We start from the raw sequence: 20,000 nt of genomic DNA, 5'->3' as shown, positions 1-20,000 counted from the left end.
CTCAGCCAAAACAGCCTGGCAATCGTCACAGACACCACCAGCGTCCATTTTGTTGCGGCAAGTGAAATATTTTGAGAAAGTATACAACAAGCCACATTATAGGTAAACAACGGTTGTCTCGGCTTTGAATAGTTCAGATGGGAGACGAAGTCAGAGAGGGTCGAGATGATGCAGACAAATTTATCGGTGGCTCGGTGTGTTCTACAAGAACTGTGTCGCATCACGAGCGGGCACGCGAAGATTTATTGCTGCATATTTTCTTTCTTTAATAGCGGACTGAATTAGTGCACACTTTTCTTATCAGCAGACCGAGAAACTTAATCGGCATGCTCGTTGCACATTGTGCGACTACAGCCTGGAAGTGAGTGAGATGTTATGAACTGCTGTTGCTCATGAGAGCAGTCTACATCGCGGTAGTCCGAAAACCAATGGTGTTAGTTTCAATAACCGCCTGGACTAGAGCTGCCAGAGCTTTTCGCCTGATGTCCTTGAATGTTCCGGAACATGATTATATTGCTCTGTCACAACTTCCATTATTTGCTATAGCTTATTTTGCCAGAGGAAGAGGAGGCACAATAACTGTTGAGGTCTCATATGATAGTCGAAAAATGAATGAAAAAAAAAAGTTCGCTCGATTGAGGGGAACCAAGGTAGGTGTCCGGCGACAAACCTTACGTATGTTTTTCAAGGACTTGACCGTTCTTGACCAGTTCGTACAGTCAGCAAAGCTTAACCTGTATTTAAGAAGAAGTGCCCGTATGCAATAAGAAGAAGAAAAAATGTTGTTGAATGCAACGTATACATCGGATATTCACTGAGGGGTTGGAGTCTATGAAAAACTATTTTCAATTAAACGTAAAATCAAGACAGACAGACAGACAGACAGACAGACAGACAGACAGACAGACAGACAGACAGACAGACAGACAGACAGACAGACAGACAGACAGACAGACAGACAGACAGACAGACAGACAGACAGACAGACAGACAGACAGACAGACAGACAGACAGACAGACAGACAGACAGACAGACAGACAGACAGACAGACGGACGGACGGACGGACGGACGGACGGACGGACGGACGGGCGGACGGACGGACGGACAGACGGACAGACGGACGGACGGACGGACAGACGGACAGACAGACAGACAGACAGACAGACAGACAGACAGACAGACAGACAGACAGACAGACAGACAGACAGACAGACAGACAGACAGACAGACAGACAGGGAGAGAGAGAGAGAGATTGCTTGATATCTACTATAGTGTACCGTACGCTCTGTGTGAATCTGAAGTCTGGCCATGCCCGCAGCCAAGTTTTGTCGAGACCGATTTATATATCACCACGAAACAGTGACACCTCAAGGTTTTTCTCAGCCTATCAGACGATAATCGTAAATGGGCGAAGCGAGCGACCCGTGGGAGCACATCGAAACGACACCCCCCACCGGGAGGCCACGCGCAGGCAAAGCAGGATGCCCCAAGAAAAACAAGCCGGCGACAGCACGCCGTTGATCTTGCAGCGCGCACACGCGAGTGGAACGCTGTTACGAACTTCGCACCGGTGCCACCAGTGTTACGACATCCAACCGGTGCCGCCAGGTGTTACGAACTTGTACCGCTGCACCACGATTACGCCTTTGTGGTCTCGTAGCGCTCGTCACCCGTTTCGTGACAGAGCGTTGGTAGCGAAGACTCCGAGCCTGGCGTCGATGAGAATAACAAAAGGGACTTTATACATTATATACAGGTTATCATACAGGACATGAACGGGCTCGGCACTGGGGCCGAGTGCTCACAACAAACGCGACTGTTCTCGCACGACGACGTCCGGCGAAAACGCGTGACACATCTCACCCCAGTCGGGAGCGACACTCTCTCCCGGTGGGGTCGGCGGATCCCGTTTTCGAGGTGGCGCGTCGCTTCTTTTATAATCCCCGAGGAACCATTGTCACGCAAACGGCCCAATACAAAGTCAGCACACGACGGTCGTCCGAGGAGTCCAACCAGCGACCGCGCTGGCCACCCGTTTCAAAGTTCGCGCGCGCGGTGACCTCCAGGCAAAGGGAGGTGCGGCGCCGGGCTGTCTGGCACACGCTGGCACGTCCAAACATGCGGCTCGTCGAGGCTTCTCCCGCAGGACCCCGCTGCCTGACGGCTCAGCATCTTGACTGGTGAAGGGAGAATTAGGGCGCTCGCAGGATAGATTCCGCATCCTGCAGATTCGGAATCCGGGCTTGTGGTAATGGCACAACAGCATCCCCGCCCTCAGATAAGGCGCCGGGAAGACGAGCTGCCTCCACGTGGCTCGGATGCCGGGCGCGCACGTTCGTCAGGCTCGTCCAAGTTCACGTCCAGTGTCGGGACGCCAGGTAACTTCACGTGCCCAGGTCCGACTCGCCAGGACAGGAGCTCTGCTCACCGCGTCGTCGCCAAGGCACCTTGACCAGCTCCGCTCGGGTCGTTCCTAAGACCTTGCTTTTCGCCACTGGTCCCGCTTGGTCGTTCTGCAGCTTGCAAAACCGACCGGCAAAAGGCAACACCCAACACGAACAAGTGCCCTCTGCCTCCCGTCAAACACCAGACAAGGCCATAATTCAAATCAACCTAACTAAATTGCTATCCCTCTTTTTGCTCCCGCTGCAACAGGAGGCAGGTGTACGATCTAGTACACAAGGCTCAAACAACCAGTTTTCAAATTAACAACGCAAGAAAATAGAAACAATTAATAATCAGCAATAATAATGACAAATAGAATGGTCCCCTTGAAATCACTTGGACCGAAAACATACTTCTGAGGAAGCAAATGAGGTCATTCATTTTTCCCGGCGATATTTTCGCGGAATCCGAAGCTGCTTATATTTGCGACCCTGCTTATCCGTGTAGCGGCGGTACAATAAGCCAGATTCCTTGCCAAATGAAACCCTCTTTTTTTTCACTCCCCGTTTGACGCTCTTCCTCAGATCGGCTAATGAACAGTCTTCCTGTTGCTCGCGAATCAGACTTTCTCTTTCAACTGCAGCCTGCTCCTGCCGGCTGGCGGAAACCGGAGCGAGTGTGGAGCCCGCGTCGCCTAATTGCGGCGTCGCGTCTATATCGCGGCTAGCACTGTACGCGTCACTCCCACTCACTTCCAGGACCCGCTCGTCTAGGCCAGCCTCCGAGCTCTGCCTCTCCCGTGACTGCTCGCCACTCAAGTTACCGTGATCGGTCCGTGTGCCGCACCGCCTTTCGCTCACCGACGCTAAGTCAAGTTCCCTCGACAGCGGACGCGCTTTGGATGGCGTGGGGGCCATGTACGCCACGTCGGCAAAGAATGATTTGCCCTGATCCCTCAGCAGCTGCTCCGAGCTATTTGAGAAGAGGCAGGAAAATTGCTCCGGGAGGGCGGCTGACACAGCGGCTTCGGTGTTAAGTTTCCCAAATTCTCCTTCAATGATAACCGTTGCGATCGGTAAACAGACACTCTCCTTCTCGGCCACTTGCCGTATCCTAACGCACTCTCCCGTAAAATCACTCGAGGAGACGAAAGACGGGTGAACAACGTCCATAGTTGCTGCAGAGTCCCGCAGTGCTCGGCACTTCTTGCCGTTTACCTTAATTTCCTGCACATAGGGCTCCAATAGACGTATGTTTTTGTTAGTTTCCCGTATTGTCGCAAAAGCAATTTTCTCTGGGCAGCTCGCTGCGATGTGCCCTTGCTTTTTGCAATTGTAGCAAGTTAACGGCTTCCGTTTTTCAAAAGAACGCATCGTATCGTTTCGCTGCTTGGGACCATCGTTAGCATTCTGAGATGCATTCTGTCCTTCCCTTACAGTTTCTTTGGTAAGAGACTCATCTTTCCGAAACTCGCGACGCGTGATTTGCTTCCGTTCGTCGGACTTCCCGGAAAACCCATCTCTTCTATCAGCTTTTTCTACGCGCACTGCCTTGCTGTGCAAGCTGCGGCGGGTGTAATACTCTTCCGCTAACTCTGCTGCCTTGTTTAGCTTAACCTCCTTTAACCTATCTTGCAGCCAGAGCCGGACATCCTCATCAATGCAACGGTAGAACTGCTCCAACGCGATGCATTCGACAATTTTGTCGCGGTCGTCGTAAACCTCTTCGCCCTTCAGCCATTCCACCAGGTCGGCTTTTAGACGAAACGCGAAGTCAACATTCGACTCCTTACCCTTTTTTGCATACCGGAACCTCTGCCGGAAAGCTTCGGGCGACAATTTGTACTTCCGCAGTAGCGCTTCCTTCACATCACTGTAGCTCTCGAACGCCTCTTTCGATAAGCAAGTTATTACGTCTGATGCCTCCCCAGGAAGCAACGCTAACAGATTCTGTGCCCAAAGGGATCGCTCAATGCTATTCCGTTCGCACACGTGCTCAAATTTCACGAGGTATTTGGCCATATCCTCTCCGACGACAAAGGGTGGAAGTTGATCGCGTATTCTTGGAACATTAGAAGTGAGACTAGGCGCCGGCGAGTTATTTCGGATCTCCAACTCTTTCATTTTAAGCTCGTGCTCACGTCGCTCCCTCTCTCTCCTTTCCTCCTTTTCCTCCTCGCGAAGTTCCTTTTCTCTCCTTTCCTGCTTTTCCTCCTCGCGGCGTTCCTTTTCTCTCCTTTCCTGCTCGCAACGTTCCTTCTCCTCCCTTTCCCGACGTTCCTTGATATCCGCCCAGGCCTCAGCGGCTTCCTCAGCCGTTACGTCCCCAGTCCTCATGACCTCAAGGATCGCATTCTTTCTTTTGGTTGAGCCCAACTCAATGCCCAACTCCTCACAAATTTCGAGAAGTTCCTTCACCTTGTACTTCTCCATCGTTCACACTGTCCTCCTGCTGTTTACCCTTTTTGAATATACCTGCCGTACGCTACTATAACACTACTAGTAAGACATATGCAAGTATTTCACACACTGCCCTGTTTACCCCCTCAGCATCCCCTGGTTTTCAAAACACTCTTACTAGGCTTGAAACACACAAGGTTATCACAATGCAACACCAAATCCTTCCCTAAGCTACTATAACCTGTGTCAGAGAAAGTCTGGTTTTTGAGGTAAACTTCAGGCACTCACCGCGCCGAGGTAGCTGATGCCGGTCAATCCCGTAGCTGCCATCCAGTGTTACGAACTTCGCACCGGTGCCACCAGTGTTACGACATCCAACCGGTGCCGCCAGGTGTTACGAACTTGTACCGCTGCACCACGATTACGCCTTTGTGGTCTCGTAGCGCTCGTCACCCGTTTCGTGACAGAGCGTTGGTAGCGAAGACTCCGAGCCTGGCGTCGATGAGAATAACAAAAGGGACTTTATACATTATATACAGGTTATCATACAGGACATGAACGGGGTCGGCACTGGGGCCGAGTGCTCACAACAAACGCGACTGTTCTCGCACGACGACGTCCGGCGAAAACGCGTGACACATCTCACCCCAGTCGGGAGCGACACTCTCTCCCGGTGGGGTCGGCGGATCCCGTTTTCGAGGTGGCGCGTCGCTTCTTTTATAATCCCCGAGGAACCATTGTCACGCAAACGGCCCAATACAAAGTCAGCACACGACGGTCGTCCGAGGAGTCCAACCAGCGACCGCGCTGGCCACCCGTTTCAAAGTTCGCGCGCGCGGTGACCTCCAGGCAAAGGGAGGTGCGGCGCCGGGCTGTCTGGCACACGCTGGCACGTCCAAACATGCGGCTCGTCGAGGCTTCTCCCGCAGGACCCCGCTGCCTGACGGCTCAGCATCTTGACTGGTGAAGGGAGAATTAGGGCGCTCGCAGGATAGATTCCGCATCCTGCAGATTCGGAATCCGGGCTTGTGGTAATAGCACAACAACGCCCTCATTTGTATAAACAGCGAAGTTGGAGCAGCACGCAGCGCGTGATTGCGTTGCCCTAATCTCAAAATTATTCAATTTTTTTTCTTCTCTTAGGCCTGTGATAAATACTGCAAGATGATAGCGCAACCGCTCTATCGCACCTACAGTGGGCATGCTTCGAGCCAAAGCTTGCGCAGAAATCCTTTAAGCGAGGACAAAGAGCCGCGTTGGGAGCGATAAAATCGAATCCCAGGCAAGTGTCCTCCAGTTTGCGGACAAGAATTGGAGCGTGAGGCGCCACGTAGTGCGCATACGCATCCCTGAGCGCATGGAGAACGATAATAAAACTTGAGTTAGGAGATTGCGCTCGCCATATGAGCGAGACGGCGCCAGTGGCTCTTCTACATAGAACGCGCTGCGGAAGTGATAGTCTCCTATATTCAAACGAGGTTGGTGCCTCAATAATAAAAGAGCGCTTCAATATTCTGAGCATTGCTGGCCGCCGTTTCACTATACTAACAGCCGCGCGGCATGGTTCACTCTAATCAGAAGGAATTGCTAATGCGTCCATGACCGACCTCGGCATTCATTTCTCGGCAGCTAATGACGCGCAGTGGGTGGAGCGCCTGAAAGGAGTAGACTAGAATGCTTGCAAGCGCGACGTCACGGTTCGCATTTGTTCTGAAGAGATCCTTCAGCAGGCAAGAGCAAACTACGCGCGTAAGTTGCCACTTCATTTATTTGTGGAGCACTTGTCAATTACGGACACCATTAGTGCGGCACCCCAATGATGTCCTGCCCCAGTCATGACGTGTATGGATGGATGGATACAACTTTCTTGTACGTCCGGCAAGGTTTAACGCGGCCCGGGCTCATGTCTCCCACGGGGGACGTCAATGCCCTGCCTTAGCGCCGCATCACGGGCTTGCTGGACTGCCCACGTCTGGATTCCGAGGTCTGAGTTGCGCAGAGCTGTGGCCCACCTCGACAGCAGGCTCTCCGGAGCAACTGCTATCCTTCCTATAACTACGTTGCACCCCCACAGCATGTGTTCGAGTGTTGCTGGTCCTTCCTGGTGCAGTTTGCACGTGTCGTCCTGATGCTTATCTGGGAAGATACGTTTTAGACGGATGGATTAGGGAAGGTGTTCATCTGGAGTTGTCTCTAGGCGACGGCCTGCCTCCTGTTCAGTTTGGGACTCGGCGGTGGGTATATACTTCTGGCGTTTAGATATGCACTGGTTATGTCGTTGTATCTGGTGAGCCTGTCCCGTTCTGCGCGAGGAGTGTTCGCTATCGTGTGAGAGGCATTGCCCTGTTCGGCGCGACGGGTCATGTCTCGCACCGTCCGGTGCGCCGTCTCGCTTAGGTTTGGGAACGCGTCGCCTTCCGTGGTGACGTGCGCGGGCAACACGACCCTCGAGCTCGCGGTTTTCGATCTGCCCGCTTTGGCCAGAATGGACAGGGCTTCCTTGGAAATTCTACCTTTGGCGTAATTCTTTACTGCCGTTTGCGAGTCGTTTAGTACGACTTCGCATTCCTGTTCTGTGAGGGCCAACGCGATCGCTACTTCCACCGCTATTTCCGAGTGTTTGGCGTATACACTGCATGTGGTTCTGATTTTGGACTTTGTGTCTATGACTAGGGCGGTGTATTTTTGGCCGTTCGGATATTCGGCCACGTCGACAAAGCACGCGTTTCTCTCCTTGCCGAATGAACGGAGCAGAGCCTCGGCTCTTGCCTTTCTTCTACCTCGGTTGTAAACGGGGTGCACGTTTCTTGGGATGTTTGCCACCGTGACGGTGTCTCTGATTTCGTTGGGGATTTTTCTGGCCGTGCCGGTTGTGGTACCTTATGCCGAGCTTGTTCATAATGTACCTTCCCGTCGTGGTGGTCGACAGGCGTTCGGGACGTGCACGAGCAGCAAAAATGGAAGGGCCTCGAAATCTATATTGCGGAATTCCGGCTTTTTGAACTTTTCTTTTTTGTTTCTTCAATCGACATTAAATTCAGTAAACGTGCGGCATGAAAAATAAATGAACTAATAAATAAATAAGAAGAATAGGCACGAATAAAGTGCTTTCAAGCGGTTCGATGTTTTCAGCTTTTCAAGAAATATACTCAGGCAAACGCCACTCAAACAGACAAAACCGCAGTGGATGCTGTGCCGCGCATGTCGGTGGAAAAACACATCTTTTCGGCTGTGCCGGGCTGCGTCTACGCCGGAACGTGAGCCTCGTCATGCGGTGCGCGAATAACCGAAACTATGGAATCGGTTTCAACGTCGACATCCCACGGGGTTGTTTCAGCAGCAGCGCATTTCAAAGAAAGCCGTCACTGAGTTCGCGGGCTGAGATGTCCCCTATCCTTAACCTCTAACTGGAATTACATTTCTGTTACTGAAAGGCAGGCGTGCAAACACGGCACCAACAGGACGACACGAACGTTGTTTCTAAGAAAAGTGATTATAAGCAGGACATTTGCTTTCCTTGCCGTTCGCAGGGGCTTTCCTGACGGGAGGAGTACTCCGGCCACACTCATGCTGCCGAGATAAGCACTTCGGCAACGAGCTTGCCGACAGCAGCGGTGCCTCCAGAGAGACCCGGCACCTCGGGCGATGGCATCGCCACGGCTACAGTGTGGAAGGCAGCCCGTTGCCGGGCTGCGCATGGCCGTGCATTGGTTCGGAGCGGCGGTGCTGCTGTCGTGCCTGGCCTCCGGCGCGTTGGGCGCCCCGTACGGACGAAGCCAGTGGCTGCGGGTGCCGTTCAAGTACCACGACTACGAGGCCATGACCGGAGTGCTCATCAACGCGACGAACGTCAGGCCGGACCTGGCGGCGCTCTACTCCGTCGGACAGTCGAGACAAGGTATACGCCGCGAAGAAGCGACGGTGCATATAGCGACCGAATGCGGAGACGCGGAATTCCAAAACGTTATCGCTCGGTTGCGTTAGCCCTTCCGAGGATTTAATTTGGAAAATATTTCAAGGCAATGCGCAATATGATATGCGAGGGGTCTCGAGAGGGTCATGACAAATCCTGAGCACTTCGCGAGCCCATACGTCACGCGCACGAAGGCTGGTATACCATGTACAAATTTAAATTGGCGGACACGAGCACCACCTTCAATTTTGTTTTAGTTACTTAGGCACAAATATTTAAGGGAGTGTCGGTGTTCTGTACTCCGGGTGTGCGATGGAATTCGATGTGTGTCCCTGTTTCTGAATCTTCTAAACTCTTGAATATTTTTCCCAAAGAAAAAAAAAACATTTGAATTGCATTTAAACGTTAGAACGTCCAGAAACATAGCGCTTAGGACAGCTCGAATTAGTTTTGGACCACTTGCCACTCCCTCACAAAATTTGCAAGCGTTTTGCGAAAAATTCTAACGGCTGTACGAGTGCCCCTAATACCCACCCATTTTTTACAGCATGTCACTAGAATTGAAGGTGGAGCGCCTTGCATCTTATGCTAACCTGTTAAACGGTTGTTAATGCAGACATGACCACTTTAATTTGTTCACTTTAATAAAAGCCGACGCCCAAGTTATTTTTTTTCCGCCTCAAAATACCTTTGCAGACGTTTGCAGATATGGCCGGTGTAATGGGACGATTCCAGTCATTCTTTCTTACTTATCCTCTACTCACAACCGGCCGATCCTAGTCATAAAGTGGGTGGAGCACAGGTTGGACCAGTGGATAAGCGCAAAAAGGAAGATAATTAGAATGACATCGTAACATTATCCCGACCTTGTTTAGTATGACAGTAGTAGCTTTCCACATCCACATCTTGTACCACTGTACATAACGTCACCATCTGACTTTCTCTCGCTTACACTTTCCGTTATAATTTAGGAGCCGAAAGCCGATGCGTCGCGTAATCGTGACAACGGGAAACAGACTTCGAGCCGGAGAAGCGAATCGCGCCTGTAAAAGGAAGCTATACAAAATTCCGCAAGCAGGCCTCCCCTCAAATTTAGCTCGCCCTACCAAAATGGCGTCGTTCCCTCTAGTCAAAATCATTAAAGCTGAGAAAGTCGTTCCGAAAGCATGGATGGTGCAGGGTACCGAGGGCGGCAGGAATGATGTCACTAGTCTGCAACGTTGACGCCTTCATTACGATTGCAGCCCGAGGTCCGCCATCTTGGTTGAGTTAAAGTAGGTGCGGGGAGGAACGCACTCGCAGGTTTTTCGTATAATCTGCTGCTCTAGGCGGCAACCTGAAAGCAATAACGATTGTAGCCCTAGGCCCACCATCTTGGTTAAGCCCACTTGGTGGTTTTGCGAGCTGCCTATAGAAACGTGGAAGCGAGAACGACTGTTTGTTCTTGTTCGCAAATATTGTTCGTGTTTGATTTCGACTGACCACGTGGTACAATATGTTGCGTGCGTACAGTGAATCAATGATAGGGGCGCACTTGAATTCATCGCGATGGGCTGTCGAGACGAACGTTTCCTATTTGAACTGGGATAGATGATGAAACGGTTAATATGGGAGTGATGAATTGTAAGCAACAAGTATATACGAGGGAAACTACGAAACAACGTAGTACAAGAACTTTAAATCAACTCAAAGTTTTTTAGAAAAAGAAACATGCACCAATATGAATACAACAAATAAAGAAGTATCCTCAAGTGCATATGAACATAAAAATCATGGGCCGTGTATAAAATCCATGTCTTTCCTTGACAGCATTACCGAAGTCTGACTGACGTACATGCCCTCTCGTTTTACAATGTGAAACGTTTCAGCTTTCTTACGCGTGGGTTGATAGGGTTGTCTCGTGATTACAGATGTGCTGTCGAGAGACGGCGCTGACCATTGTGGCGACAGTAACTCGACGGATAAGAACCCCGTACATTTCTCAAAGAACTAATGTGATTTCTTTACCTACTGACAAGTTTGACTGTACATGGTTGACTTGCATGCCAATATTTTAGACCTATTATTCACAGCTGCGCACAAAGTTCCAAGCATTTTGCCTACAGAAAAAAAAAGAAGTTATGGTCACTGCTATGCAACCTTCTTAGAACGGTGCGAGATGCCGTAGAGCCACTGAATACGGACGAGCATTTTTGAGGGCGCTAGTAGCCGACGCGCAAGGTTCACAGATCAAGCTCTTCAATTTCTTATAACCAACCTTTCTTAAGCATTTGCTGAACCTGTGAGAACGAAGCCAGCACAGTTATACCCATCGGTTTACAGAAACTCTCCTGCGCCGCATGTAAGCCGGACGAAGAGGCAAGCCCGTTTTCCACTAATTCGCAGTGTGCTGAGTTATAATTTAACAGAGTTCTAGCATGTGTATGTGCATGTATCCAATGTATGTGTCCCGGCTGAAGGTGCAATATCAAGTAAACTGAAGCTCATAATTTGCAGGCACTTCAAAAGTGAACACAATTCCCTGACCCTATACATTGAATGAATTTAGCGCATCTGAATTAAGTAGGTATTAACAGTACTTAGCAAGAGCATTAGCTAGCAATATCTGCTGCGTTTGATGCTGTAAAACATGAGGGCTCATGCATTACTTAGGCTTCGTAAGTGCTGTCGGGAGAAGAAATGCCTTTGGTCGATTGATAACGATTGTTAAAGCGAAGCTTTCTTTGCCCGCTTCCCTAGGGTTTGGCGTCTGTTGTCAGTCGGTGGTTTTCGGTCGTCGGTTGCCCGTATGAAAGGTGCGTGAGCCAGGCCACAGCAAACCGTCTTACGTAATCTGGACAAAGCCTTACAAAACCGTACCAGTGAGCGCACCTTTGTTTTGCGAAATAAAACAAGAAACCATCTTATAAAATCTTTACATATCTTGTCAGGTGACAGGTAGCCATCTATAAAACACGCAGACCTGTTACCGTAATAGCGCATCATAATGAAGCGGCTTCTTTGATTCTCTTGTGTTTGGGGTCTCGAACCGTTAGGGATGTGCATCTGGACAAGTACCATGGCTTACGGGTCCGTTCATGTCTAATCCACCAGAATGCGTACGCGCTAATGTAACACAAGTGGAATGGAATCCTGAAGAGTTGATATGCGTCGCACATCTCAGTTCATACACGTCTTGCGTAACCACCTTCCTTCGAGAAGTATCACACATTGCCTTCGTCATCGCGACATCGTTGCGTCGTCCTCCGCCTGGTTCGGTGTTCTTCGTTCGTTTTGCGGACAAAATACGCCAGCTGTCTTCGTTCGTTAGCTCGCTCCTACCATACATGGTTCTCTAATCGTTGCGCGCTGTATAGCGGGAGGTTGAAATTTTTATGTGCAACGACAACCTCAACCCATATATGGATACAATCCACTGTCACTAGAAGTACTCGTAAGAGCGAATTCAAAAAAAAAACGGGCGGCCAACGGCAAAGGTCACTTACGAACGAAAATGTTTGTGGATGCGGAGCGTCGTGCTTACGTCTTCTTTCTGGTCCCGATACGATATACAAGCCGTTTACATGGATTCGCAGGAGGCTACTTCACTTACTTTAAATACCTCTGCCTGCTGTTGGTTCACTTAAATTGGGTCGGGAAGTGTTGCACGTGACCTGAATGGCTCGCGGGCCCTTTCCGTTGCATTGCAAATAGATTGTGTGACGGAATGTAGTACGTCATCGCTTTCTATATCACAGGGTTTTCTACAATATTTTATTAGTGTATGAAACTCTGTAGTTTACATATGACTGCGAGTCACTTCTGTCGAAATTCCGTAAACGCGACTTGTATGCCAATGAAGTTGTGTACCGTGATAGCGTGCACCTAGGTCTTTGTGCAGTTCTTGAACATGCAGCGCTCCACAATTGTGACAAGAAAATGTGAATTTTTTTATTATTAAATCATGGATTTTCATCTTTCGATAAAAACCATATATGTCCGGAACAAGAAGTTACAATATCGTTTAAGACAGCGAAAAAATTTCAAAACGTAAGAAAAATTAACTTTCCGCAAATTTAATGCTAGCCAGAGCAACAAGAAACATTGTGCTAGGGGGGACGAACGTTGCGCTTAGTAAATTGCTCGACAACTTTCAATTTCAAAGCTCAGCCTATCGCTCAAGGAATGTAATAAAGTGGATAGCTTTCTTCGGCATAAGCGGCACGCGGTAGTATATACGACGAAAGTATTGCTATGCGTCCATTCCATTTCTGCGGTCCGAATTCGTAGGGCTGTTCCCTTGCCTTGACCACCATATTCGACGTCTTTCACAACAATTATACGGCGAATCTTTCTTTGGCTAGCGCACCCGTTGGGCGCTGGCAGCGAGTACCTGGCTGAGGATGAGGGCAGCACGTGAGAGCGAGTTGCGGGTCGCGTTCTTCGCTCAACGTCAACTATGAGACGCACGTGCTGATGTGCGACAGCTTTGTGGCGTCTGAAGATGCCGTGTTCATTGGGGGCCGAGGTGGTTTCCTGGTGCAACTGCGTAGATACGCAGTTTTGCATTGCCAGCTCACCCCACTTTCACTTAAGCCGCCTCTCACAGTGGGTAGGACGTGGACACATTTAAAGCGAATGGTCCTAGGAGTGTATATCTGGCATCCGTTCTGTAAGCGAGTCGAGAAGGGGATGGTCGGGTGCGCAAGCGTTGTCGTGTCATCATCGCCACGCTGCCGTCGTCGTCGTCGTCGTGCGTCGTTATAATTCTATCAGCGTGACACCGCCTTCGTCAAGCTGTCATGCCTACTAACACAGGTGGGCGACGATTTTCACGACCATCATCAAAAGAGCGCTAGTGTTACGTGCGCAGTAAACTTCTGAAGTATTGCTAGTGCGCCCATTTGATTTATCCGGTCTGCGTGAGGGCTATTCATTTGCTTTGGCAGTCATTTTCGATGGTGTTTGCAGGATTTTCTTTGTAATATTCATCCCCCATTTCGTTTGACACTATTTACACTCCTCGTCGACGCATTGCTCAGTGGATCGGGCGCAACTCCCACGCAGCCACAACGCGCGCTGAGTAGCCGATCCTAGCGATAGTGAACCGTTACAAAATACGCACTGCAATGTAGAACGTCGACTACTCGCGCCATCTATGGGCGGTTGGCGTGACGTAATCGCTCTAAAGATTATTTTTATTCTTCTTCTTTCTTTGAACAATGGACGTACGTTCATACATACTACGTGTCTTACGCACTAATGGACATACATTGGCATAGGTTGTGGGACTCGCTATGTGCCAACTCTTCCTTTATCTCGGAAAATCTTGTGGGGTGCACGAGCCCTTATATGCACCCGACTGGAGATATTCTCACGTTGTATACAGTGACGGTGAAGAATCAAACAATGGAAAAACTACGCTATGAATTAAACTGTTTATTTGGCGAATAAATACTCTAGTTCTGAACCCAAAGCTTTAGCAGTGTTCGATCCTTCACCCTCTCAACACCGTGGCATCTGGTAGAAATGCTGGGTAGTCGCGGAAATTCGAGAATACTCAACAGTGTTCGCGACGCTTGCGCAATCCGATTGAGACTGGCTTAATTTGCTATAAAATTCGTGAGGACGCTAACGAAATTTCGAACGGTATAAGATCGTCTTGCGTCGAGCAACGATTTGATAGCAGATATGACGCGGTGAAAAATTAAATAAAATATTGAACCATTACATTGCAAAATAATATACACCATTAAAAGTGAAAAGGGGGGTAAGTGTGTCTATATCTCACACCCTTAGGGTGTCAGTTATATAAATCACACCCTAAAAGCGTGAGTTATAGACACATTTACACCCTTTTTCACTTTTAAGGGTGTAAAGTATTTTACAGTGTATGATACTCCCTAATGCTAAATTTGAGCGCAACTCTATACATGTTTTCATTTCGGGATATACTGGGGAAAAGAATTTGAGATACATGTCAACCATGCCAATGATAACACCTACTATGATCCCCTGGATGAGTGCCCAGTGGCGTAGCTAGGTTGTCTGGCACCCGGGGCCAAAACCATGATCTAATTATGCGGCACGCCGTATTGAGGGACTCCAGAAATTTGGAACACGCGGGGTACTTTAACGTGCACCTAAATCTAAGTGCACGGGCATTTTCGCATTTCAGCCCCGCCGAAATGCGGCCGCCGTAGCCGGGACCCGATACCGCGACCTCGTGCTTAGTAGCCCAACAGCATAACCACTAAGCAACCACGGCGAGTAAATTATTTTGAAGATGTTTACGTGTGGTTGTTACTGTACTGCTGCGTTACCAACCCTGGCGTGCGTGAACTGTACATGCGTTACGTGGTATAGTTAACTCGTGGCGGTTAAAGGTAGTACTAGAATAATCTCGGCGCACTCATAGCCCGTATATTTATAGGCACTCAATCGTTTAAGCCAGTTTCCACTGTTACTGTTGCAGTATTACAGCATACTATTGTTGCACTATCACTTATGAAGGCCTTGAAGTAACCTTTTCACCGGCCTTTTGTCCTTATATTATTGCAGGTCGAGAGCTCTGGGTTCTCCTGCTGTCCTCGCGTTCAACGAACAACAAACTATTGAAGCCGTCCATGAAATACGTCGCGAACATGCACGGGAACGAGGTACGTAGTGCGAATGATTCCCAATTTTATAATCGTGCGAGATAAAATAAATGGCTTTAGTGTTTTTGCCACAGGCAAGTGTGAAGGTCAGGCACTTCTTCAACTTTGAAGTTCCCTTTCTCGCATGAATCTGGCATTTCGCGCTAACAAGACGGGATAATGGTTTATCCACCCCTGCGCATACTGGCAATCTAGTGGCATTGGCTCACACAATGACATTTAATGGTATTATGCAACTGAATTTGTTCCAATGTGATCGCAATACTGGCACGGGTACATCAACATTGTAATTAGACTCCACCTTATGAAAAAAAAAAAAACGTAAATACGGTGGTTCACACATGGGAAAGCTCTAGAGGTGCCCCACGTGGCAACGATATCTCTGTCGATGACGACTACAACAATACGACGGCTGCAACAAATACAGGACGAAGGTCCCCCTCACAGCTATTGTTGAAAAATGATCGAGCACATCATATTAACAAAAAAAGAGAAGGTGAAGGAGAAAAGTGTATCTTTCTGCATCAGCATAATTTCATGACTCTTATTTCGTGTTTTACGCTGTGACAAAGCAATAAACACGTCTCATCGCCTAGATTATTCATGATTTCTTTCACTTCAAGCAGGCTCACTTCTTAGGTTTTTTGGTCATGTCACCTCGTTATACAGTAAAAGCTCGTTAATTCGAACCGCAAGGGGAAGCCGCTTCAGTTCGAATTAACGAAAGTTCGAACTAACGAAAGTGAAGGAGAGCAACAGTACACTGTGATTTGGAAGCAGTAGGGCATGTCAGAAATTTGGCGTGTGCAGCGGGCACACGCCATCTTCAAGTCGAGGCTCTGGGTCCGACTGTGCCACACCACCGATGTCCACTGAAACGAACGTTAGCCGAGGTTTAACACCATCACAATGAATCGCGACGGCCAATACCTCCTAAGCTGAAAACAGAAGTGCACAACCGATGAAGACCGCCGAGACAAAAACGCTGAACATGTGAAGGTGGCGAAGGCACTGATTCGTTGGTTCTTGATGGCAAGCGCAGCTGCGACGTACTTCATTCGCTGTGTTTTGGCGCTTGCCGTGCCATCTCCGCACAACATTAGCAGCTGTACAAGATTTGCAAAGCCTCCGAGATTCGCAACGGGCAAGAAGTCTCGGAGGTTACGTAGAACGGAGAGGCGGCAGCCGCCGCTGCCTTCTGGCTGACCCCGCGTCGGTTAGATTTTTTTCCGATTTTGCCTTCTCTCGCCGTTCTCTCCGTTTCGGAGGCAATACAGCTTTGTGTGTAGGCAGTAGACGAGTTTCTCTGGCCGTTTGCCAGGTGAGCGTAGTTCGAATTATCCGTGAGGGAACCTTCTCGCGTTCGAATTAACGGACTTTTTATACATAGACTTCTGTGGAGCTTGGCCGGACCAAATCGTACAGTTCGAATTATCCATAAATTCGAATTATTGAAGTTCGAATTAACGAGCTTTCACTGTATTTAAAAATCCCCTCCGGTAAGCGAGAAATTGGGATATATAGAAAGATGTCACTTGCTAACGTGCAGCAAGTAAAAGAATGATTTGTAGAGAACGTTTCGCACTTCTTGGATGAAACATTCCGAACATACACACAAACATATAAACCGATATATTTGCGCCAAACGTGAACTTGATCTACGCGGTGAGAATCCTCTCGTGATAAGAAGCTTACAAATGCTACCGCAAAACCTTTGCCACCTGGTAGTTAAACTCAGCGCGCGTTCTCTCTATCACTCTCTTTTCCTGTACGCACCCATGCAGGTCGTGGGCAAGGAACTGATGCTTCACCTGATAGAGCACCTGATCACTGGGTACGACACTGACCCGCGCATCCGATGGCTGCTGGACAACACCAACATCCACATCATGCCCAGTATGAACCCCGACGGCATGTCCATCTCCAGGGAAGGACAGTGCGCCGGCCTTCGTGGACGGTACGTTGCTAATGGCAGGGGTGTATACATACATGTACCTACAGTAACAAGGGACCGTACAGAGACCAACTGCTCACGGTTCTCCACATTCGCGGTTGAGGGGAAGAAGCAAAGCTAAAATCATGACAGCGCCCCCACCCTTATGCCTCTCGTTCCCTTGGTGCTTTCACAGAATGACGTTAGCTTCACACTAGCAAGCTGCAAAGCTTCCAAGCATCTAAAATGCATGCTATTGAAATATTTCGTCTGATATGAATAAATGTGAAACTTCAGTTTATTATTCAGGACTGCTGTAACTCCTCCGATGCACTTGATCATCTTCCGAATTATCTACGTGAAGCTTGCCTCGACGAGGCAAATATATGTCATCTTTAGCGGAATTCGGAAAGGGGTGTGCACTGCTGCACAGTGGTTCGTCCCATGGTGCGTGCATCTATACAGTAATACACAAAGAGGAATTTCCGTGCGCTGTCAGGGAAATTATTCTCAGGCGGCGACACTGCAACCGTGCCTGAGCAAAGGGGTGCGCTCACGACATCAAGGAAAAAGGCATCACGCCGCGCTTTTGCACAAACATTCACGATCACACATGGTCCAACTTGACCGATTACATCAATTTCTTTTTTTTTTGTGCATCTCACCTACATGACGTCCCCGTCGTATTAGTACTTCTGTATTTTCTTGTTTTATTGCAGGAATAATCATATATTTTAGAGCGAAGCTCTTACACTCCATTCCTGCGGTGAGAGTCGGCGTTCCCAGTGTAACCGAAAGAACGAGCACATGCAGCACAATATGAGAGTGCACGCGGCGCGCCACAGGGAATGAAAAAATGGCGAGAAATAAGAGGCGCGAGGAGAAAAGCGGAGAGGAGGGTGCAGCGAAACCATGAGGCGGAAAGCGGGGGAGGGTGTGGCAAAAGCGTGAGAAGAGGAGCGCAGTGCCGCGCACGAGGGGCTTTCCGACGATGGCGACGAGATGGCGTCAGAGTAGCACGCGTCGCGCATCGTCTGGGTTTATCCGCGGCGGCGTCTGTGAATCGCGCCCATGCGCTGGCTCTCGCGATTTCCAGATTAGCGAGCCAGTCGTGCCACACTTCTCTTCGTTTACAACGTGCAGCACGAGACTGATTGTACGCGCCATATCGCGAAATAATTAAAAAAAGGAAACACGTACAGAGCTGCGCTCAAATTTCGCATTTAGGAGTACCGTAATCGTCGGGGAATCTTTATCATCGCTCTAGCCTGGATATCTGGAGGAAGCCTGTACGCATGCACTATTACCTTGGCGGAGTCAGTGAATGGTATCGGACGCCTTGCGCCTTCCGCAAATCAGGCTCAAAAGGCGTGCTTAAGCAAATCGAAGTGCAGTATCGTGCAAACAGCTGCGTTAAACCGCTGTACCATGACGAACACCGAACTCATTGGCAACTTCTTCACGGAGCAGGTACAACAGTGCCGGCGTGGACCTGAATCGCAACTTCCCGGACCCGAGTCACACCGTGCGAAACGTGGAGGAACCGGAGACGGCGGCGGTGCGCAAGTGGATTGACACCATACCGTTCGTGCTCTCGGGCAACTTGCACGGAGGGGCCATGCTTGTGCGGTACCCGTACGACGACACGTACGGACAGAGTGAGTGGGCTTCGGACGCCAGACGTTCAATTTGAAACTCTGTCGGGTTATTACTACTTATGACCGCTGTTAGCAGGAAATAGAACACAGAAAAAAAGGAAAGAAAAAAATAATAATTAAAATAAAACTGACGGAACTCTTAAGACTAAACAAGGGCGAGAAGTAAAGTACAGGTGCGGGAAGGAAAAGAAAAAGTGCTGCAGGTTGCACAATCAAAAGAGCTACAAAAAACTGAGGAAGAATGTCCTAGGTCTCGTCACTCGCAAGCAAAGGTATGCCTTAGGCACATCGAAACAAATACACAAAGACTCGTCTGCTATGTATTGTCTTCTCCAATGTTTTTATCCTTCTCTTAAGGTTCTTAAGGGTAACAATCGGTCTATAATTCACATCCCTCCATCCTTAAACCTATGAGCAGGTAAGGATGCGATTTATACACATTAAGGCAGCCTTAAGCGTGCAAACTGTTTTATAGCAGGCCTTTTGTGCCTGATATCATGAAATGAAAAAAAAAATGTGTCGATATAATATCCCTTTGTAAGCGTGAAACCTGTGGACATGATTATTCTGCTGCATGTTTGATCCCCTTCACTCGTCAGACACGGTGGAGTCGAAGACGCCCGACGATGACGTGTTCCAGCACTTGGCGCGCACCTACTCTCTGAACCACCCGACCATGCGCCGGTTCTCGTGCGAGCGGCAGACCTACCACGACGGCATTGTCAACGGTGCCAAGTGGTACCCGTTCAAGGGCGAGTATACGCGAAGTGCCATATCCTTCCCTCTACCTTATTACCATTATTTTGTTTTTTTGCTACCGCCTGTAAATACGTAATTTTCGAACAGCGCAGCATCACTGGATGCTGGAAGAGAGAACCGAACAGGTGCATTCTAATTTTCGCTCCGTTCACGCTATGCTATGGGATTCAAAGAGTCATACTTATAATGTGCCCAACAAAAGCGTCTTGTGAGGAGAAGGCAGACGACTTGAGGTATGCAATCGACTTGGAAATATGCCTTTAATAAAAGCACGGAATGTTAGCCTGGGATGGAACAGTTGTGGAACACACA

General features: G+C 49.1%; 1 protein-coding gene across 2 annotated transcripts in view; it reads left to right on the top strand.

Moving 5' to 3' along the window:
* LOC135918223 (uncharacterized) overlaps positions 1-20,000 on the top strand; it is a 93,443-nt gene that overhangs the window by 61,443 nt on the left and 12,000 nt on the right. Inside the window, exons 1-6 of one of the 2 annotated variants that reach the window (XM_065451911.1) lie at positions 6,409-6,536; positions 8,318-8,685; positions 15,241-15,338; positions 17,123-17,295; positions 18,742-18,929; positions 19,529-19,681. In XM_065451911.1, coding sequence (XP_065307983.1) covers positions 8,433-8,685; positions 15,241-15,338; positions 17,123-17,295; positions 18,742-18,929; positions 19,529-19,681 — 865 coding nt within the window. In that variant the 5' untranslated portion in view covers positions 6,409-6,536; positions 8,318-8,432. Of the gene's footprint in view, positions 1-6,408; positions 6,537-8,317; positions 8,686-15,240; positions 15,339-17,122; positions 17,296-18,741; positions 18,930-19,528; positions 19,682-20,000 lie in introns of those variants that run through there. The other variant, XM_065451909.2, reaches the window with a different exon arrangement.

Source organism: Dermacentor albipictus, chromosome 2 (genome assembly GCF_038994185.2).
Source record: "Dermacentor albipictus isolate Rhodes 1998 colony chromosome 2, USDA_Dalb.pri_finalv2, whole genome shotgun sequence".
NCBI classification, from domain to species: domain Eukaryota; kingdom Metazoa; phylum Arthropoda; class Arachnida; order Ixodida; family Ixodidae; genus Dermacentor; species Dermacentor albipictus.
This window is presented reverse-complemented; position numbering and strand designations above follow the sequence as displayed.